Source organism: Mauremys reevesii, linkage group 1 (assembly GCF_016161935.1).
Source record: "Mauremys reevesii isolate NIE-2019 linkage group 1, ASM1616193v1, whole genome shotgun sequence".
Classification (NCBI taxonomy): domain Eukaryota; kingdom Metazoa; phylum Chordata; order Testudines; family Geoemydidae; genus Mauremys; species Mauremys reevesii.
This window is the reverse complement of record NC_052623.1, coordinates 248529994-248552849: the sequence shown is the minus strand read 5'-3', so window position 1 is coordinate 248552849 and position 22856 is coordinate 248529994. Positions and strand designations below refer to the sequence as shown.

The following is a 22856-nucleotide window of genomic DNA, read 5'->3' as shown; positions in this document are numbered from 1 at the left end:
TCCCATGTGTGAGAGTCATGGCCTTTGCCTTTATGTGCTTTGTTTCATGTTAATATTAAAGTAACAACAAGCACAAAGTTACATACTGGGTGTTTCTGCTATCTCAGAAAATGAACTGAGCATGAAGCAAAATAAGCCCTTTAATTTTGTGTCATGCCCATCTCAGACTTGTTCAGCTGCTGTCTGCTATGACTCACAGACATTAGAGATGGCAAAGATCTGCTAGGTTATCCACATCATGATGCCTGGTACAGGGCTGAACACATTATTGGTACTTCAACAATAATAATCCAGCCCATTTCCCAGCAAACACAGAATTATTCCCTACAAAGCATGTGTCTGAGAGAGTTCAGATAACTCCCACTTTATCTTCTTCATGCAAAGATAGACTAAGCAGAACTGGGAGCTGCATTATAAGAGAAAGTTCCGCTCCCTCACTCCCGCAGCCCAGTTATGGTTCATCACAGGTAGCTGGGCTTCTTGGAGGTTATTGGCCAGATCTACAGCTGGGGTACGTTGGCACAGCTCCATTTTAGCAGAGAAGTGACCCTCAACATGCCTGAGGCAATAGTGGAGCAATATAACATACATAAAATACAGCAATGAGCCATGATAGGGTATCTCTATTGGCCACATTGTCTGCCTTACCATAAAATATTCTGGGCCAGGTCATGAGCTGGTTTAAATTAGTGTAATGCCAGTGAGTCAAATTCCCTTCTCAGCTACACAGGTGTGACTCAGTGGTGTACTAAGAAGATGGAAGTAAGAGGAGCATCACATCCAGTGACCTCAAAGAAGCTGCGCTGATTTATGCTCGCTGAGGAGCTGGGATTCTGCATTTAAAGCTAAAGTCTTGACCCTTTTTTGCAGTGGAAGAAAAATCCCAGTGCAAAACAACTGCACCCTCTACATGATGGCTGATGGCTTGGCCAAGATCAGAGAAGGGGTGGAGCTGTTGGATCAGCCACTACACAGATTCACCAGCTGTTTCCTCCTTCACCCCAAGGAGTCAGAAAGCTGCAGTAACAGACTCTACGGCAGACTGAAGAGGTTGTTAACAGCATGCAATGGCTTTGCTGCCATTCCCCATTGGTGATAGAATTCTGGGCAAAGCTGGCTGTGATGTTGCGAGATCCAGTAGTGATTGCTGGGAATTGCAGTCTGAGTTTAAAAACGTACGAGGAAGTGTGAGTGGGTTTGTGTCAAGACTGGGTTACGGGCTGCTGCTGCTGCAAGTTTTTCTGCAGTGTTGGGATTGATGTTTTAATAAAAAAAACTCTTGTTGGATTTTGCTCTTTTGGTCTTGGCCTCCACAACTGCACACTAGCCTACATAGTGCTTGGGTTGGATTTGGCCCTGAGTAATATTTAAACAGTACCTTGCTTGGTGAACAGAGACTGTGTTATGTCTAATTTTTATGAAGTGTTGCCTGTTTTTAGATCTGTGTGAGCTAAGGAATCCACTTTGTGGGATTTATAGTCTATGGTTTCTGTTATATTCAGGGTCTAATCCTGCAAGCTGCTAAATCAAGTCAACGCCCGCCAAAGTGGACAGACCCTCTCATTTTTCAAACCGGCTCAGCCAACCGCACTTAGGGGACTTACAGCACCTTACACAGAGCACCTTTAAGGGGCTTGGGTCTGCTGGCTCTGAGAATGAAGAAAAGAAACAATTATTAAAGAATAGAGACTAGACTCAATAAGTGCATTACACAGACACCTTTATTTTTTCCCCATTAGCAATCCAGAACAATTCCATTCAGAGACTGAGTTGTTTTGAATTTCTGTTTAAATGTACAGTGTAGATTTCTTGATATCACCAGCAGAAGGTGGGTTTCCAGAACAGGGCGCTTCTCTGGGACTAATCACTGGAATGGAGCAAGGAGATGAAATGTATGACTGATTCCTCACATGCGAAATAAAATCAGGAACACTGAAAGTATCCTTTCCATTATTCATCTTTAAATGGAAACTGAGGGTGGTCCACAAGTCTAAAAAGAAAACAGTTATTAAATATCCTCATGTAATTGCATTACTAGGCCATCTGAGCACAAAACACAGGAATCTCAAAGAGCAGACATGCAATGGTATCTATCTGTTCTAGGGTTTTCTTTAGGCCCATCACTGTACTATCTCAGCACATGAGTGCTCTAATGTATAGTCTCTACTGAGAGGACATTACGTTACGGCACAGTTTATTATAACTAATACCCGTGTTCACCTGGAATTTAATAAAGCTTGGAGAAAACATGACAGAATGGTCTCATAACTGTCTGTGACTGCCTATGGCAGAAGGCTGTTACAAAAGATGATTATTCTCAGTAAATAGTGAGGCTAGAACAAATAATAGTGGGCTTTTATGAAGCGGGAAAAATTGTCTTTAAAATACAGAGAGGCCCAAACTATAAAGTTAAGTTCCCGATCTGGATCCAAAATGTGGATGTGTTTTGGTTTAGCCCATTGCAGAGATAAAGGCCACCCAGATCAAAGAATGTTTAATCTAGACCCAAACTTCTGCAAAGATCAGGGTTATTTGGGTACAGCTGAGAATTGAACTCCTTGCACCCTGTGGCACTGTGCAGAGCTGGGAGGTGGGTGAGGGAGGGAAGAGCGGTGTATCCACAAAAGGACAAATTTGCAACTCTCTGATCCTTGGACTAATTCCTAAGATGCTCTCTGCTATCTGGATTGCTGGAGCACAGCAGCACTCTGGCCACACTCTCTCCCCAGAAGTGCCTTCAGCGAATCCCCTGTGCCAACATCTTGGAGGGTATGGCACAGGACCTTGCTCTGTGGGTTCTTCACCACCAGAGAGATCCCTATGCTGATGCCACTAGAACACAACAAATACCCTAGAGGGGCCCTGGACGAATCCCAGAGTTTCCAGAACATTGGAAACATTTATAACCCTTAGGATGAGACAATGACATTGGCATTCAAGGGAAGTTGTTATTTTGCCTTGAAACTGGAGCAAGGCTAAACGAGATAAATGACTACTAGGAATGTGTTGGGATAATGGGTCAAATCCTGTCATTGTGGGGGCCTCGGGCACTGGTGCACCTCTCCTATTCACTGCCTGTGGCACATAATTTTCTAGTCTCCTATGTGCAATGTTGTTGTAGTCTTGTCGGTCACAGGATATTAGAGAGACAAGGTGGGTGAGGTAATATTTTCTATTGAACCAACTTCTGTGGGTCAGAGGGACAGAATCTGGTCTGTAGGGAGCTTGCTTCTGATGAGCTGAACCCCGCTCTTCTGGCCTCCAAACAACCCACTCAATCTCATCACCAGAAGCAAGCTCCCCACAGACCAGGATACACAAACTCAAAGTGGCACCAGACCCTGCCGGATTAACATGCAATCCTGCCACTGGTACAGGGATCCAACCTCCCCCACCCCAATACACTTTTCAAGATCCCTGGATCCTACACATGCCTATCACAACATGTGGTAAACCTCATCCAGTGGGTGAAACCAGACAATCACTAAATTCCCAAATGAAGTCACCCAGGAAAGTGATAATACAAAAACACCCTATCACCTGTGGCTGAACACTTAACAAACCTATCAGTCCTCATCCTCAAAGGAAACCTGCACAACATTTTCAAAATATGAACCTTGGAGCTTAACTTCATAACTTTGTTAGTCACTTAAAATCATGGACTCAAAAGAGAATCTGGATTTATGGATTACAACAATCTATTTACACTCCCCCCAGCTGCCTTCCCCTCCTTTCTTCCCCCCGCCATGAATGAAAGGGTGTTAAAGGGGTGTAACCTTGAATGGCCCCTTGAAATGTGTGTTAACTACTTACGCCAAACAATCTGTTCCACCTTGTATTTAGTTGTGACACGTTTCCCAGATATGAAGAATAGCTCTCTGTGTAAGCTTGTTTATCAACAGAAGTTGGTCCAATAAAAGATATTATCTCACCGATCTTGTATACTGGGCTCCTGTGGGCTGTAATGCTTCGGTCTGGTTTTGGTTGTTGGGTTCAGCAAGTGGGTGGTGTGGGTAGCCTGTGATATACAGGAGGTCAGACTAAATGATCTGGTCGTCCCTTCTGGGCTTAAAGTCTATGACTCCATTCCAGTCCTAATAGCTATGATCCTAAGTACATCCTTTGTGATCACTAGGGTCAGTATAACACAAAACCTTATTTCTTTGTGTGGGGACCACTGCTGCCTTTCTCCTGCCTCTCCACAGAGTACTAAAATACAAAGTAGTGTGACTCACTGTATTAACTTCAGGTAGCGAAGGTTTTTGTTCAGCCCATCAATAGTTTTCATGTCCTCCTCAAAGAGCTGGAAGTCAAAAACCTGACACAGAAGACAGGATCAAACACTGAATATTCCTGCCGGGCATAGCCCTTCTAATAGTGGGATGTATGTGCATTTACAGAAACACAAGGCCCATGTTAAGTGAAAAGAAATGAAATAGGTATATTAATCTGGCCCTGCTCTTTCCACTGTATTTTATATATTTCAGAGGTGAAGGTTATCTAGCTATGTAACTGTTGTGATTTTATTTTCTGTGTATTTTAGCAATCTGCTGTCTGTAGAAGCAGCTGCCATTTTGAGATATAAAGGGCATCTTACAGAGGAGATACACACTGTGCTCTCTTACACAGATGTTCTTTCTTGGTTTGTTTTCACCTTCATCTAGAATAAATCTGATATCAGTCTGATATTGTAAGGTTTGTTCCTTGGGTATGGAAAATAGACCGAGGGATGCTATACCCTTATTTACCTGGGATGTTTAAGATTCTGGACTAAAATGGGCAGGGGAGGACAGATCAGAGTTTGGAGAGGACCAATGGTCTGGGCAAGAGGCTGAGGGCAGGAAAGGGGCACATCCTACTGGAAGATCATTTGTCGTTCCAACGCTCAAAGGAGCTTATATTCCCATCTGATATCAAGAGTAGCGTTAGTCATTTTGGGAAAGGGCTCCACAAATCAGTTGCTCCCTCAAAATGTTTCCTTTGGGAGGCACAAGGAGGACTCCAGGGTTTTCTCCCCCCCCCCCATATTATTATTTGTTCTCTAGTGCGTGCCAAGTTACACAGTTCAAATGTTAAAGTGGCAAAAGCCTTCTTTAAGAATAGAGAACTTGCCTGAGAACTATCAGACATTGTGTAGTGCAGTTCTCAGGCAGGATCCTGCAGTGCCATCCTGTACAAGGGCACAAAAGTTCTCAATCCTCTGTGGTGTCCCATCTAAATATGCACATCTCAGAAGCGTCCCCCTCATCATCATCTCTCTGCACTCCTGTTTTACCTGGAAGTTTTCTTCAATACGCTTTCTGGTGAAGCTCTTAAAGAGGACCACGATACCACGCTGCAGCTGGTAGCGCAGGGCTACTAGAGCGGGGCTTCGGTTGTATTTTTTGGCAATTGCACCCAATACTGGGTCCTCCAGCAGAACTGGGGTGCTTTGGTCTATCCTAGAAGGGAAACAGAGAAACAGGGAGCATCTCTGGGATGAGGAATGCAGTCATCTCAGCCTAAAGAGGACAATGCCTGTACAATCTGAAAATAAACTACTAGGTCTTTTCCAGCTCTCATTTTTATTGTATAACTTTATAAATATCAGATACATTGAAGATGGAAGGAGGGGAAAATACCCTCTAACCCATTTTTGAGGTTCTAAACCTGAGAGCACAGTCCAGTTTCTTTCCTTACCACATCTTGTCTCTCTGTGAGCCCAGAGCACAATAGGCTTCGAGGAGGAGATCCTTGGATTTGCAGAAGGCCAGCAGTTTGTTTTGGTTCAGGTAAGGGTGACATTCAACCTGCAGAATTAACCCACAACCCAAAATTGAGATTTCAGATCATATGAGCAGCAGCAGTCAGACAAAAGAAACATCAGACATTATGTAAACGGGACACAGTATACTAAAATATCGAATATCCTTCAATTAAAATACAGCTTGGCAGTGCAAGTGACCCTGGGGTGCAGTTTAGCTGATAAATCCCAAGCAACAGTTTATCTAGTAAAGGGCAGAAGCCAAGCCACGTTGTGGGAGGATAGGCTTAATAAGGATTGTCAGAACCAAGTCCTGCTTGTCTTACTCAGTTTTGATACTAATTTTGGCCCATCGTATATTGTTACATAGCTAGGATATGGATCAAAATCAATGCCTGGACTAACACTGCCATTAAAGCAATGACCATTAGTTGGAGAGAGAGATTGAGTTTGTTACTTATGGATGTTCTGTGGGTCTGTACTGGGGCCAGTTATGGATGAGATGGCACTCTCATTCTAAGCCCTTATTTTCAGTGGCTGATAAGTTCCCCTAAAGTGGTCTCCTGGTCCAAATTTCTCATGCTTGGCCTCAACTCTCAAATTATTTTTGAGTTGGGAGAGGGAATTCAAACATCAGTTCAGTCATTTTTGAGTTGTCCAACTATGTTTTTCACCAGATAAGACTTTTTTCCCTTGCATATTTTAATAATGAAATTTAAAACAGTTTAGATTTAAAATTACCTCCTACCTATATAGTATCCTCCATACAGAACTTGTTCTATGCCAAGTTTGAAAAAAATTAGTTGAGAGGCAAAATAACTTTCAAAAACTGACTATGGGATACTGTGTATATCCTGCGTTATTTTGCTTATCATATATAACTCAGTTCTTTCTCTTTATCAGCTTTAGTGTTCGACACTTCCTTCCTTCCCCACTCCTCCTGTATCTATGTGAAGGGTAGGAAAATGGGTAAGAAAACAACGTAGTCCATCTGAATCATCTCTCTCTGAGCCTACTACCTGAAAGACACATTTCCGAGTATGAAGCCTGGTCTACACTAAGCGTTTAAACCGGTTTTAGGAGCATAAAACCGATTTAACGCCACACCCATCCACACTGAGAGGCCCTTTATATCGATATAAAGAGCTCTTTAAATCGATTTCTGTACTCCTCCCTAACGAGAGGAGTAGCGCTAGTATCGGAATTACCATATTGGATTAGGGTTAGTGTGGCCGCAGATCGACGGTATTGGCCTCCGGGTGGTATCCCACAGTGCACCACTGACCGCTCTGGACAGCAATCTGAACTCGGATGCAGTGGCCAGGTAGACAGGAAAAGCCCCTCGAACTTTTGAATATTTCCTGTTTGCCCAGCGTGGAGCTCCGATCAGCACGTGTGGCGATGCAGTTAAAAATCAAAATAAAGAAAGAGCTCCAGCATGGACCATGCGGATGTGATTGCTGTAAGGGCAGGCAAATCTGTTCTATCAGCGCTCCGTTACAGAAGACGAAATTCAAAATCATTTTTAAAAAATCTCCAGACAGACGCCATAGCAGGGACTCAGCGCACTGCTGCGTGACAAGCGTAACGGAAAGCCAAAGAATCAAATGGACGCTCATGGACTGGAGGACTCAAGCTATCCCACAGTTCCTGCAGTCTCCGAAAAGCATTTGCATTCTTTGCTGAGCTCCAAATGCTTCTAGGGTCAAACACAGTGTCCGCAGTGGGTCAGGGCATAGCTCGGCAATTTACGACCCCCCCACCCACCCCCAGAAGTGAAAGGGAAAACAATCCTCTCTTGACTCTTTTACATGTCACCCTATCTTTACTGAATGCTGCAGATAGATGCGATGCTGCAGCACTCAACACCAACATCCTTGCTCCCCCCCTGCCATGGGTGGCTGATGGTACAATATGGCTGATATCCATCGTCATCATCAGCCTATTGGCACATGGGGCAGTGCAAAAGGACTGGTAACCATGCCGACTAGCATCAGTTAGGTCGATCAAGGGCACCTGCTCCTAATTTTTCCTGGTAGATGGTGCAGTATGGCTTGTAACTGTCTTCATCATAGCAACAGGGGGCTGAGCTCCATCAGCCCCCACCCTTCATGTGTAAAGAAAAGATTCAATTGCCCCTGGACTAGCAGAGGGATGCTGGGCTCCTCTCCTCCACACTGCTTAATATCCTGTTTGGACTATCATAGCAGCTGGAGGCTGCCTTCCACTCATTTCTCACTAACAAGTCACTGTGTCTTATTCCTGCATTCTTTATTACTTCATCACACAAGTGGGGGGACAATGCTACGGTAGCCCAGGAAGGCTGGGGGAAGAACGGAATCAACAGGTGGGGTTGTTGCAGGAGCACCCCCTGTGAATAGCACACAGCTCATAATTTCTGCAGGATCTGACACAGAGCAGCTGTGCTCTCTAGTTCTATGATACAGTGGTTCTCTAGTACACTTGCCCATATTCTAGGCAGGACTGGTTCTATTTTTAGATACCAAAAAGGAGGGATTGACTCAGGGAGTCATTCCCAATTTTGGCTTTTGCGCCCCTGGCTGATCTCAGCCAGGGGCACTTATGACAGCAGCAAATGGTGCAGTGCAAAAGGACTGGTAACCATGATCATCTTATTACCAATTTATGGTATGGTAGATGGTACAGTATGGCTGGTAACCATCTCTGCTGTCATGCAAAAGCAAAAGCAAAAGCATGCTGCTGTGTAGCGCTGCTGAATCGCCTCTGTCAGCGGCATCTAGTACACATACGGTGACAGTCACAAAAGGCAAAACAGGCTCCATGATTGCCATGCTATGGCATCTGCCAGGGCAATCCAGGGAAAAAAGGCGCGAAATGCTTGTCTGTCGTTGCTTTCCCAGAGGAAGGAGTGACTGACGACATTTACCCAGAACCACCCGCGGCAATGATTTTTGCCCCATCAGGCACTGGGATCTCAACCCGGAAATTCCAAGGGGCGGGGGAGGTTGCGGGAACTACGGGATAGCTACGGAATAGCTACCCACAGTGCAACGCTCCAGAAATCGATGCTAGCCTCGGACCGTGGACGCACACCACCGATTTAATATGTTTAGTGTGGCCGCGCGCACTCGATTTTAAACAATCTGTGTTGCTAAACCGGTTTATGTAAATTCGGAATAATCCCGTAGTGTAGACGTACCCTGAGTTTGGACAACCTGGTAACAAAACATCCTCACATTCCAAGAACAGAAAGGCTGCTGCTATGAAAGTCTATTCCCATAGCAGCGGAATGAGGATCTCTGGATGTACAGAGCTTATCTTTCTCCTGCCTTTCTCAGAGACTGTTTCCTTTATGGGTATTTTCTACTTCATTCTTTCTTGATATGTATAAGTTTTTCATCATTTCAGTGATGAGCACAAACAAAGCCCTTGTTCCAAACATAGAACTATTTTTTTTCAGAACCTTAACCTATAGCTGCTAATGGCCCCTGTCTTTAATGTCAGCTGTCGCAACACCCACAAATTCTGAGGATTTCAATATCAGGTCTAACTATTGTGGCTTGTGTCTACTTGAAGTGGAGCAATAAGGAAGTTTCCCTTTTTATTTAAAAGAAAGGCTGGACATTAGTTCCCCCCATAAATGAAACTCTTCACTGACTACAAGTTCTGAATTTCTTCTAACTCAACACTTTTAGGTCTCTACCCAAAGGTCAGCATTTTACCTGATTGAGAACAGGTTTGTACTTGAGCCCTGGTTTGTTCAGGATCATCTCCAACTGTCTGATGTTGAAGTTGGACACTCCGATGGACTTCACCAACCCTGCATCTTTACATGCCTCCATGGCCTGGGGAAAACAACAATGGCCAGTTCCATTATCACTACTGGTAGGATAATTTCTGAGAGACTAGAAAAATTACACTCAATTGGGCCCACTCAATATAAAATTATTCCACCAAAATATTACTACACATACAGTAGGGGAAGTTTGATTTGTTCTAGAAAGAAACTCTGATTTAGAGACAGTCATTTTCCAACCGTTCACTTAGGCATCAGATCTCTGTCCAAAGTAATCTTTTCCTCCAGTAGAAAGTAGACAATCTGGCCACTGCCTCTCTCCATAGCTTCCTCTCTAATTTATCCTTCATACATACAGAACTCAATGAACATACAGAACTCAAAAAACAGCTTACAAGAAGTGGAAGATTGGACAAATAACCAGGGAGGAGTATAAAAGTATTGTTCAGGCATGCAGGAGTGAAATTAGGAAGGCCAAATCACACTTGGAGTTGCAGCTAGCCGGAGATGTTAGGAGTAACAAGAAGGGTTTCTTCAGGTATGTTAGCAACAAGAAGAAAGTCAAGGAAAGTGTGGGCCCCTTGCTGAATGAGGGAGGGAACCTAGTGACAGAGGATGTGGAGAAAGCTAGTGTACTCAATGCTTTTTTGGCCTCTGTCTTCACAGACAAGGTCAGCTCCCAGACAGCTGCACTCTGCAGCACGGTATGGGGAGGAGGTGACCAGCTCTCTGTGGAGAAAGAAGTAGTTCGGGACTATTTAGAAAAGCTGGACGAGCACAAGTCCATGGGGCCAGATGCGCTGCATCCGAGGGTGCTAAAGGAGTTGGCTGATGAGATTGCAGAGCCATTGGCCATTATCTTTGAAAAATCATGGCGATCGGGGGAGGTCCTGGATGACTGGAAAAAAGCTAATGTAGTGCCCATCTTTAAAAAAGGGAAGAAGGAAGATCCAGGGAACTACAGGCCAGTCAGTCTCACCTCAGTGCCTGGAAAAATCATGGAACAGGTCCTCAAGGAATCAATTCTGAACCACTTAAAGGAGGGGAAAGTGATCAGGAACAGTCAGCATAGATTCACCAAGGGCAAGGCATGCCTGACTAACCTAATTGCCTTCTATGATGAGATAACCGGCTCTGTGGATGAGGGGAAAGCAGTGGATGTGCTATTTCTGGACTTTAGCAAAGCTTTTGATACAGTCTCCCACAGTATTCTTGCCAGCAAGTTAAAGAAATCTGGGCTGGATGAATGGACGGTAAGGTGGATAGAAAACTGGCTAGATGGTCGGGCTCAACGGGTAGTGATCAATGGTTCCATGTCTAGTTGGCAGCCGGTATCAAGTGGAGTGCCCCAAGGGTCGGTGCTGGGGCCGGTTTTGTTCAATATCTTCATTAACGATCTGGAGGATGGTGTGGACTGCACCCTTAGCAAGTTTGCAGATGACACTAAACTGGGAGGAGTGGTTAATACGCTGGAGGGTAGGGATAGGATACAGAGGGACCTAGACAAATTAGAGGATTGGGCCAAAAGAAATATGATGGGGTTCAACAAGGACAAGTGCAGAGTCCTGCATTTAGGACGGAAGAATCCCATGCTCTGCTATAGACTAGGGACCGAATGGCTGGGCAGCATTTCTGCAGAAAGGGACCTAGAGGTTACAGTGGACGAAAAGCTGAATAAGAGTCAACAGTGTGCCCTTGTTGCCAAGAAGGCTAATGGCATTTTGGGTTGTATAAGTAGGGGCATTTCCAGCAGATCGAGGGATGTGATCATTCCCCTCTATTCAGCACTGGTGAGGCCTCATTTGGAGTACTGTGTCCAGTTTTGGGCCCCCCACTACAAGAAGGATGTGGATAAATTGGAGAGAGTCCAGCGGAGGGCAACAAAAATGATTAGGGGGCTGGAGCACATGACTTACGAGGAGAGGCTGAGGAAACTGAGATTGTTTAGCCTGCAGAAGAGAAGAATGAGGGGGGATTTGATAGCTGCTTTCAACTACCTGAAAGGGGGTTCCAAAGAGGATGGATCTAGACTGTTCTTAGTGGTAGAAGATGACAGAACAACGAGTAATGGTCTCAAGTTGCAGAGGGGGAGGTTTAGGTTGGACATTAGGAAAAACTTTTTCACTAGTAGGGTGGTGAAGCACTGGAATGGGTTACCTAGGGAGGTGGTGGAATCTCCTTGCTTAGAGGTTTTTAAGGTCAGTCTTGACAAAGCCCTGGCTGGGATGATTTAGTTGGGTTTGGTCCTGCTTTGAGCAGGGGGTTGGACTAGATGACCTCCTGAGGTCCCTTCCAACCCTGAGATTCTATGATTCTATGACATAACAATACCCAATCACTGCTAGTGAACAATACAGAAATAAGGGTACCACATAAGTATGGGACTATGAACACCAGCTTAAGAGCTTTATAGCACACAAAAATTCAGAATGAAAAGTAAGGGGGAAACACAAGAAATACTGAAGTAGATGGACAAGTGCAGTGGTCACCATTAGAATGTCTCTATTTACTGATAGTAGCCGTACTGTTGTGTCCGATATACACCAGGAAATGATTATAGAATCTCAGATCACAAGCAGTGCTATGAAAACAGATATTGTAAATTCGGGTTACTTTTTACATTTAATAGAAAAAGATTGCTAGAGTCCACTGAAGGGAAAGCACATATCACAGGAGAAGTTTTAGCTTTTTCTTTTTAAATAAGGGAGTACTCATGAAAATGAGGAACCAATAGCACCAGTTAGAACCAGGGATAATGGATAATTAGAACCCCCAAAGCTCTACCAATGCACCTCGATTCTAACCTAATGCCCCTTTGTATTTCATTTCTGGCCTCTCTTGATATAGAAGCACCAATGGTATTAAACTGAGTGGTGGACTTTGTAATGTGGGTAAGCGTGGACAGACTTTGAACCTAGCTCTTCAGTGTTGACAGGCTGGCCCACTAACAAGCTGCAATACTGAGCTACTCTCAAAGCATAAGCTAAAGAATTAGGGATCTGATGGAGTCCTCATCTTGGCTGACTCTAGGAATATTTCATCCCTCCTCCATGGAAACCACCACACAGTTTAATACCATTGGTGCTTCTGTGCATAGACCAGACTACAATTCTGTCCCTGACAATATCTCTGCCCTAAGACCAGGGAAGGCCAAAGCATCTCAAAGTGCGGTTCTGCTCTACAAAGTGATTCTGTAAAAAAGGCATGTGAGGTTTCATGTTTGTTGTCTCTCAGTGATTTCCCCCTCAAATCTGCTCAGTTTACTAGTGAAAATACATTTCATTTAACTAGCAGCCCTGAACACTCATTGAAGGTCTGGTCTATGCACAGTTATTGTGCTGCTTTAACTATATCAGTCTGACACTGACGTAGTAGACCTCTCCTAATATGATGGGGCAGCTCCCACAGCAGTCAGAAAGGGTTAAACAGCTTCTCTGGGCACAACCCACCGCACCTATGAAGCTTGTCAAGCCTGGCTAAAGGCAAGTGCTTAAAAGGGATGATACTGGCTCAGTCTGGGGAGGAATCTGGTGAAAGAAGAGCTAGAGCTCCCCAGAGGACAGGGGTTGTTTCCTGGGGAAATTGCTTGAGCGCACTGGCCTCTTGAGCCCTTTAAGTAAGTAGAGGGACTGGCTTTTCTATACTTCTCTTTTTGGAGCCCTGGGACTTTGCCTTGGTTGCTTGGGCACATAGGGGACAAGAAGTCCTGCCAAGGGACTGTAAATCTTCACTCTGTTGGAGACTGCAGGGACCTGGCCTTTTCTGAGGGCTGTAGAATTACTGTGCTCTTTTCTTCATTTGGACTATTTTATACCCCTAGAACTAAGGGTGCAGGCAGAAGACCATACGCTGCACTCTGAACCAGATCTATAGTAATGTAATTTGAGACAAGAGAGATGCCTCTTCTTGCCCCAGGGGAGTGTCAGAAAGGTATAATTTTTCCCAGTGTGTACAGTCATGCTGCTATAAAGGAGCTTGTAGTGGTACAGTTTATTCCCATAAATTTATGGGAATAAAATACCCCACTGCAAGGTACCACTGTACTGGTAAAACTTTCTTCACTCTAGGGCTTGCACCAATTCAACTATTTTGTTAAAAAAAATCACCCCCCTAAATGACATAGTTAAAGTGGGATGAAAACTGTATGCAGACCTGGCTGAAATCTGACAATTGAGCTGGACTCTTCTCAACTTGTGCATCATCACTAAGAAGAACAGTTCAATTACACCTCTGCAGCCCCAATGTCTTCAGATGATGCCCTCAGTGACACTTGAGCAACATCATTTTATTAACACAGGTGTCACTGATTTGATTTTAGTAAGAAAATCTGTTGATGATTCACAAGAAGGAGCATCACTAGTTGGTGCTGCAGGTCTAACTGGAGCAAAAAGCAGCCCAAACTTATTTGTGTCGCTAAAGCTGGCAGCAATGATGCTCAATACACACAAGGGTCAGATCTGTTAAGTGTGAAGGTGCCATTTTTATATACGTAGTTACTTGCTGGTGTGAATCTGCACTTTATCAACAGGCAGTTCAAGACCAAATCTTACTAACAATCCCAGCCTCCCACATACATAACAATTACAGTCTCTCTACCTCTCTAAAAAGGTCATAGGACTAAAAAACAGATAGAACTCTGAACACTTTCCTGGTAACAGTCAGCTGGCTGACTAAGGGAACTGGACGGGCTCTTAATTAACACTGTGTTATTCATGTCACTCACCTCCCAAGTTTGACGCAGATCTACAATATCGAAAATGAGTTTTCCGTTTTCATCCATTGGTGATAAATCTGGCCCAGGCTTAAAAACAAAAGGAAAATCCCCCTTGGTCGTGATGTTTTTTTACACAAGTGGATTTTAACTATTTTGTGGCCAAGGACGGAGTTGTAACCAGGAAGAGTGGGGAAGGAGGGAAAGTGTCGAACACTAAAGCTGGTAAAAATAATAGAATGGTTTTATCTAAACCATTTGGATTCCCACAAGCTAAAAATATTTGGATGAGAGACAGAGCTGGATCATTGCCCAGTCACCAAGAATTTCCCTACCAGTAACACCTGAGAGTTACCTTATTTTATTAATTCCCTTTCTTTTAAGTCCCTAATGGAAGACTCCAGCAGCACCAGAACAAAACTGATATCATTTGAATTAAAACTACCTTGAACTGAACTGAATTTCCTACTTCTCTAGAGGCAGAGCAGCCTCTGTAAATTGTCAAACTGAGCTAGAGAATTTAGCTACATATCACTTTTGAGTAAAAGGCCTATATATGACTAAAATATATAGCGTACCTTGTGTTCCATGAGTAAATTTCACCCTAGATGCCTGAAAAATTTTTGAGTAAATAAGACAATAAATGTTAATACTGGAAAATTAATTAGCTCAGCGAAACACTATTTTCATCAGAAATCGTGTTTATACGCTGTGAAAACAAAGCATGCATGTGGAAAGCAATTAGGGCCTAGAGATAGTACAGATAAATCATGATATGGTGTCACACAAAATGACATTTTCATTGACAAAGAGAAAGAAACTTGATTTAATGAACTAAAGAGGTTATAGTTGATTTCTTTGGGGGGGTGGAGAAGGGTAATCACAGTAACCTCAGATTAGTTTTATAGATTACTGGTGAATTTCCAGAGTAACTAGTTAGCTTTTGATCATTAAGTGTATATTTGAATTAAAGAGTTTTACAGACAGTTTGTAAGTTTGCCAGTGCACTAAGATATAGATATAGATATAGATATAGATATATAAACCCAGGTAGCATATGATGTTTTAATAGCAAGAAGTAAAAGCATAAGACTGTTAACCTATATGATTACTATATATCAATTGCGAATGAAACACAATATGAGTCCCCCCCACAATTTTTTTATTTTGCATTATAGAGCGTGCCTCATGCATTAGGTTTTTTTTTTTTTTTTTGTCTTTTGCCTTTCCCTCAAGCACCCATCATAGGCTATTTTTGTAGGCTGGACATATGACTAGATGGACTATGGGTCTTTTTTAAAAAAAACAGCTCTGCTCTGGCCCGTGGATATACTACCAAACATTTGTTTTCTTGTGTATATTTTTTAAATAAAATGTTTACCTTTAGAGACACAGGGATATGAATAATGAAGAGATCGAGATAGTCAAACTTAAGTTTCTTCAGTGATTGTTCCAGGCAGCTTCGCACAAGTTCAGGACGGTGAAAGGTACTCCCAAGCTGTAATGATTCAAAAACAACTGTTCTTTCTGAAGAAGTTCTCTTTTTTCTCTTCTTTCTGTAAAAACCACTTTTCTAAATTGTCTTATTCATGGCATACCGCTGGCTTTACTTTTCTGGCAGAAGGGTTGTGTTGTGAGGTGGTTGTGTGCAAAGATGCACATGAGAGTGAGAAGTGAATGTTTCCTGAAGAAGCAGGGTTAGGGCCTGAAATACAGCCAGGATGTGAGAAATGCACTTGCTCAGTACAGGAACCCTATGTGAGGCCACTCTCAGGATTAAAATCTTTCTGGCTAAATTTGTTCTCCTTGGTTATTAGGAGTCACTCTGTTGTCGGAGTTCATTAGCTGGCCCTTGGAAGAATGGAATGGAAGATGTTCCTTGGTATGTGACTGAGTTCTGTACACAATTCTGGTCTGTCTCTGGGTACCAGGAGATGGGAGTTCATACAAATGCCATTTCTTACAAGATGTCAGTCCTAATGTGGACAGAATCCCACCCCAAGAACCCCCCTTCTACTTTTTTTGCCATCGGATCTCCATTTACTATGTGGTTCTACTCTGAAAAGTGACTCTGTAAAAATGAGATTTTTGGTGTTAAATATTGACTCTTAGTGATTCAATACAAATGTGCCCCATTTACAAATAAAAGTATGCTTTCCCAACTGACAGCTCCACAAACTCAATCCGGATCACGCAGGGTTCTTTGCTTCTTGTCCAACACCTCCAGAAATAAAGATGCTGGAGAACAAATTATACGCTCACTGACACCTTTGCAACCCCAATGTCTAAAAATCTTGCTCTCAGTGATAATCCCTTGCTTTTAATTGGTTTGTAGAAGTGTTATTGATTGGAAATTAGTAAACAATGTTGTAGATGAGATCCGAGGAGGAATAAAATCCACCTGACTCTCCCTTAGCCATGTTGTTTTTATAGAGCTGAAAGGAATGACAGCTTATTTTTTCTTCCACTGAAAACACAGATAGGACTGTGAATGCACACAGGGAACATGTTGGTTGAATAAGAAGGTGCTATTTTCACACAATCACTTTTCAAAAGAAATCTACACTTTCAAGCAGTGTCACCATTGTGCACAGGAAGCTTAGAAAGGCTCATTGTGGCTTAAAAAAAAAGTTCTGTCTGGTGATCTGTACTTTGAGGGGCATGAAGAGGCCATTTTAGCTTCACTTTCACACATGTAGAGATGAGCCTGTGCTTAAACCTGTAACTTTGTATAGAAAGCAATTTTCCACATCCGTGAATAATACTCCCCTAAAGGTCTTTCAATACTGGCCTTGAGAAGGTTACACCATTCTTCATAAATTAGAAAAAAAAATTAGCACAGGAAGCAGTAGGGTAAAAATACTTGTTTTAAAACAAAACCCACTTACCTTTCCTGTGTAAAATATGTCCTCTCTTTTGACTGTTCCATCTGCAATCTTCTCGTGAACGGCTCGCCCAACCTCCTCCTCAGTCCCATATACAAAGGCTCCATCAATATGGCGGAAGCCAACTTCAATAGCCACCTTTACAGCCTCCTCACATTTACTTTTCTGAACCTACCAGTTAAGACAGTGTAGTGTCAATCTCTCTGGATTAGGGATATTTTATACCAGTCACCTAGAGCTTTGATCACCATCAGAAAGACTTCAAAGTAGAGTGGCACATTTAGAATTTATCTTGAAGGAAATTCAAGGATTCTGGGCCTGATCCTTTGTTGCCCTGCCACAACAAAGTAAATGGAACATAGGTGTAAAAAGCTACTATTCAGACATAGCAGGTATTTTTTGCTCTCACTGTGCACAGGAGTAAATGACTCATTAAAATTCAGGGCAACAGAGAATCAGGCCCATTATTTCAGCTTTCCTTTTTACAAGATTCAAAGGACAATTAACACAGGACCCTGAGACCAGGAGCTGTTAGAATCTAATATCAACATTCACTATGGATTAGAACCCCAAGTCTGGCTGAGCTATTGACTATTTTTTTTAAAATGTCATGATTTGTAAGTCAAACTCATGATTTTGCCAAAACTGATTTACGGTTTTGAACTCTTGGTTTGGCAAGACCACATTCCTTTCATGAGTAGTTGTAACAAAGGCAGCTATTAGAACTGTTTGGTGAGAACTATGATTTTATGAACCCTTGTTGGTTCTTGATGACGACTCAGCTTTCTTCCAGCTAGGTCCATATTGACTCGGTTGAGATTAATGATTAAAAAAGTCTGACAATAGCCATGCTTCCTAGCAGATAAATCAGGTGAGATAAAGAAAAAAAATAATGATAAGCAAGACCTAAGGGAGGGGCAAATGAACTTCTTGAGGAGTACCAGAGAAGGGCAAAGAAGGCTAGTTCCTAAATTGGTTTCTGATTTCCTATTTGCTTTTTTTAAAATTTAATTTTCAAGCTTCATCTAGGGATTTATTGAACAATTTCTCCCGCAATATGAAAGAGAATCTATCCTGTGGGTCTATATCTGCTCTCATTGAAGTCAATGAAGTTACAATGGCATAAAACCTAGAATGAAAGGAGAATCAGGCCTTATAAATACAAGTGGGCCTGATTCTCATTGCACTAAGGCCTCGCTGTGATGGATTCAGTCACAGAGATCCACTTGGGACTGTCACCTGACATGCTGAAATTACCTCTCAGCCCATTTTCCCTGCCAGCTTGGGACTCCAGAACCCTGCCTTGTTGAGCCAGACATGCTAGCCTGCTGCAACACAGACCCAGGGTCTGGGGCATGCCCCCAAAGCTGCAGACTTTAACTAAAAACAGCTCAGCAGATTACCTGTCTCCAGCACCCAGACCCCAATTGGATCCAAACCCCAAATAAATCCGTTTTGCCCTGTATAAAGCTTATCTAGGATAAGTTTGCAAATTGTTCGCACTCTGTATCACTGATGGAGAGATATGCACAGCTGTTTGCTCCCCCAGGTATTAATCACTTACTCTGGGTTTATTAATAAACAAAAGTATAAAGTGTAGGATTTAAGTGGTTTCAAGTAATAACAGAAAGAACAAAGTAGGTCACCAAGCAAAATAAAGTCTAAGCCTAATACATTAAGAAACTGATTACAGGTAATATCTCACCGTCAGAGATGTTCCAACAAGCTTCTTTCACAGACTAGACTCCTTCCTAGTCTGGGCCCAATCCTTTCCTCTGGTACAGTCCTTGTTAGTTCCAGCAGACATCTCAGGTGGTAAGCAGAGGTTTTTTCATGACTGGCCCCCCCTTTGTCCTGCTCCACCCCCTTTTATAGCTTTCGCACAAGGTGGGAATATTTTGTCTCTCTGGGTCCCCACCCCTCCTTCTAAATGGAAAAGTATCAGATTTAAGATGGATTTCATTATCAGGTGACACGGTCACATGTCACTGTAAGACCCCCTAGTCCCCATTGTCTGGCCCACATGTACACAGGAAGGCTTTCAAGTAACCAAGGCCATTTACAACTGATTATTTCTGGTCAATGGGAGCCATCAAGATTCTAAACCACCATTAATGACCCACACTTTGCATAATTACAATAGGACCTCAGAGTTATACTTCATATTTCTAGCTTCAGATACAGGAATGATACTTGCATACAAATAGGAGAAATATATTCAGTAGGTTATAACTTTTGTTATGATACCTTACAAGAGATCTTTTGCATAAAGCATATTCCAGTTACATCATATTCACACTCATAAGGATATTTCCATAAAACATATGGAGTGCAACGTCACACTCTTTACATCACTCTGGCAGTCAGAGATGATGCATAACTCTGGGTGGGCACAAGTTAAAGTTTTGGGGGGAGGGGTTGCATCTGATCGACCCACATTTCACCTCTGGGCTGAGGAAAAGCTGCAGAGCCAGGAGCACCAGGGCAACAGTGAGCGAGCACCCTGGGGAGTATCTCATGGCAGCCGGGCTCTGCACCGCATTGCTGGGCTCATTTGGGAGGTCAGCTCGGATCTGTGCCACCCTTCCTGCCCGGGGAGCCTCTGGCTGTGCATAGGTAGTCCGGCTCAGGGAGAAAGGCAGGGAGGGCTGCTGGGAAGCCAGACAGTGCCCCAGCTCCCACAGTGTGGAGAGTCAAGGGCTTGGGCTGGCCGGGTGGTTCCCACCAGCTTCCAATCCACTAGCTCCTGGCAGGAAGCAGGCGACAGTTCTCAAATCCCATGCATCACCTCTGCTGAGTGGAGTGGAGGTCCTAAGGTGCCTTAGTATAACTGAGAAACAGGCCTGAGTGAACAGCTGCAGTTGACACAGATTGTAGTGTGTAGGAAAGTCAAATTTTAGGAGGTGGCCTTTTCGGGGAGGAGGAAGCGGAGAGAGATCATATCAGTCCTGCTGATTAGAAGGACTCACTGGAAAGAGCTGAGACACTGAGCTCTACAGAAAACGTCTATGCTTCACCTTTATTCCTAGGACAATATATATGCCATGGTGCCACGAGGCTGATACGTACCAGGTAGAAGGAAAAAGATCCACATGCGGCTGTCCTCTTCAGAGGGGCCCTTACTTTTTTTGTTTGTTTTTTTTAAACACAGTATTTAGTCAGGCTTAATTCTCCCTGAGTCATGGATAGGAATAAGGAGCGAAAAATAAGTAAAGACTTAAAAAAATGTAATAAATTGCACATTTTAGCACCTTCCATCTGAGAATCGAAATGCAATTTTACGAACTCAGAGTAAAATCTTCAAAAGCAGTGCCATTTCCAAGTGCCTTTCAATGAGATGTAGGCTTCTAAGTCTTTTAAGTGCTTTTGAAAATTTTATCCTTTTGAGCTAAACCCAGTGAGGTAATTCAAGTATTATCAGAATTTTACAAAACTGGGGAAACTAAACAAAAAGAGGCAAGTAAGATGCCCAAAAGTTACATAAGTGACTCAGAGGCAGAATCAGATCTTCTGACTCCAAGTCCCCTGCTCTAACCGCTAGGCCCGTCCCCTCCACACTGGGATCAGCAGGTAGCAGAACTGTTGAGAAGGGAGAAAAAGGAAATGTACTCATCTTCCTTCCCTCAGTGTAATTCAGTGAGCAGCACTACAAGTAAAAATAACTAACTTGTCTTTAAAAGAAATTGGTTTCCATTTAGCTGAGGTTGGGACCAAAATGCATTGGCAGAGACATACGGGCTGAAAACTGGAAAAGGGAGTGCTGTCAGGGCAAAGATGCCTGGGTTGTTACATAGTGGCTCTGGACTAGCATAGCTGGGTGCTGGAGGTCAGGACAGAGGTCAATTGACAGATGCATGTGGGGGTTCAAGGTGTGAGTGGCTGGGGTTGCTATCAATCAGATGTTTTGGCAAAGCTAGGTCAAGGAGTCATGAATCAGCATGAGATTCACTCAAATAATAAAAACACAAAAACCATTTCTCACAGAATGATGATATTCTTACACTTATATACAGGCATCATGTTTCACTCAAACCCCCAAAGCACTTTCCAGACACTGTCAATAGTTTTATAAACTAGATATACAGCGATCTCATCTTGCAGATCTTTCTGGAGTCTACAGGCAATGGTTATAGCAGTGCCCAGCAATGTTAATCAACAGGTTACGGACAAAGAAAGCCACGAAAGATTTACTTACTGCATCAGGGGAATAGGTACCAAATCCCACTGCAGGAATTTTGTTCCCATCGTTCATCTTAATACAGTAGTCTTTGTCAAACTCCATCTCTTTACAGTATTTCCTCAATTCTTTTCTGAATGCTGAAATTTTGCAGCACTGCTGTATGGGCCAGTGAGAGTTTCAGAAAGAAAACACAGTATGAATTTCTATTTTAATTGTATTTTTCTATGAGGTGTACTAAAAGGAGTAGCCGAGTTTCGTCCAGTAGGCATAAAGGGAAAAAAAGTATAAATGCAAAATGACAAAGCTCTCAGAAAAACACACTATCATTATCAACAGGTTCAAAGATCGGTCTCTTTCCTCAAACTTTATTGACTTAATACTGATTCCATGTGACATAGAAGAAAAGTGTACAAAAGATCGCCCTTCAAATTCAGCAGTCACTCTACAATGGGGGCAAAGCATTTCCAGCAAAATATAATTAGGAAAAGTGGTATAATCTTTAACAAAGTATTTTAGAACTAACACTTATCAAGTTACTAAATTTTCACACTCAGAAGAAGCAAATAAAAATTAAATTATCCAAAAATAATACAAGAGAATTGCCTACTGTTTAATTGCTCCTATGAATTACAAATTTGAGCAGCCCTGATCTACTGGCTCAGGGAACATAGATAAGAAACTTTTAACAAAATCAGAAACAAGACTCAATAACTGCCTTACAAAGAGACCTTCATTCCTTCCCAATAATCTAGAACCATGATAGAGAAGTTGTTCTGAATTTCTATTTAAAATGTACAGTGTAGAGCTCTTGACATCACCAGTGTGCTCTGGGCTCCCAGAGCAGTATGTTCTTCTTGGAATAACTCCAGTAATGCAACAAGGAGAAGAATAGGATAGGAATAGTGAAAGGATCCTTTTTAATATACATCTTTAAATGAATACTTGGGGTGGACCACAAATCTAAAGAAAATAGTTTTAATAAAATATCCACATGCAACTGTATGGCTAGAACAATGGAATATACACTGCAGGCCTCTCAAAGAGCAGACGTGTAATGCTTTCTACTAAATTTTTTTAAATACAGCCCATGAGCATAGCATTCAGTGGCACAGCCAGGCCACTCAGGATATGTCTGCAAAACTTGCAGGGATCTCAGCGCCTGGGTCTACAGACAAGGGCTGGGTGCTAAAAACAGCAACGTAGACATTGTGGCTTAGACTGGAGCTCGGGCTTCAGGGGCTGAGCCTGAATGTCTACACTACTGTTTTTAGCACTGTAGCACAAACCTGAGTTTCTGGACTCAGACTCAGACTCACTGCTGTGGGTTTTAAAAGTAAGTGTAAGTGTACCCTTACTCTTCCCCCCTGAACTGGGAGTGACAATCAGGGCTGGCTTTAGGCACCGAGGGGCCTGATCCGAAGGAGCTGACACTGAAGTCCTGCCGCTGTCTTCGGCGGCAGCTCAATCGCTGTCACGGAGGAAGGTCCCTCCGCCTAAATGACGCTGAAGGCACCGGCAGCAGATTGAGCTGTCGCCGAAGTCCCAGCACTGTCGGTGGC

At 43.0% G+C, this 22856-nt stretch overlaps 1 protein-coding gene across 2 annotated transcripts; it reads right to left on the bottom strand.

The window, feature by feature from the left end:
* Window positions 1-1717: 1717 nt before the first annotated feature.
* LOC120395494 (aldo-keto reductase family 1 member C3 homolog) lies at window positions 1718-21626 on the bottom strand. Of its 2 annotated transcripts, none has more exons than XM_039519945.1 (9): window positions 21313-21626; window positions 17121-17288; window positions 15614-15730; window positions 14245-14322; window positions 9448-9570; window positions 5680-5789; window positions 5276-5441; window positions 4236-4318; window positions 1718-1990 (listed from the first exon to the last, which is right to left on the bottom strand). In XM_039519945.1, the coding sequence occupies exons 1-9, from the start codon at window positions 21397-21399 to the stop codon at window positions 1951-1953; spliced, it is 972 nt and encodes a 323-aa protein (XP_039375879.1). In that variant the 5' UTR covers window positions 21400-21626; the 3' UTR covers window positions 1718-1950. The 2 variants fall into 2 exon arrangements, with proteins under 2 accessions (XP_039375879.1, XP_039375880.1); XM_039519946.1 differs by lacking the exon at window positions 1718-1990 and adding an exon at window positions 3853-4018.
* Between the last annotated feature and the right edge of the window lie 1230 nt (window positions 21627-22856).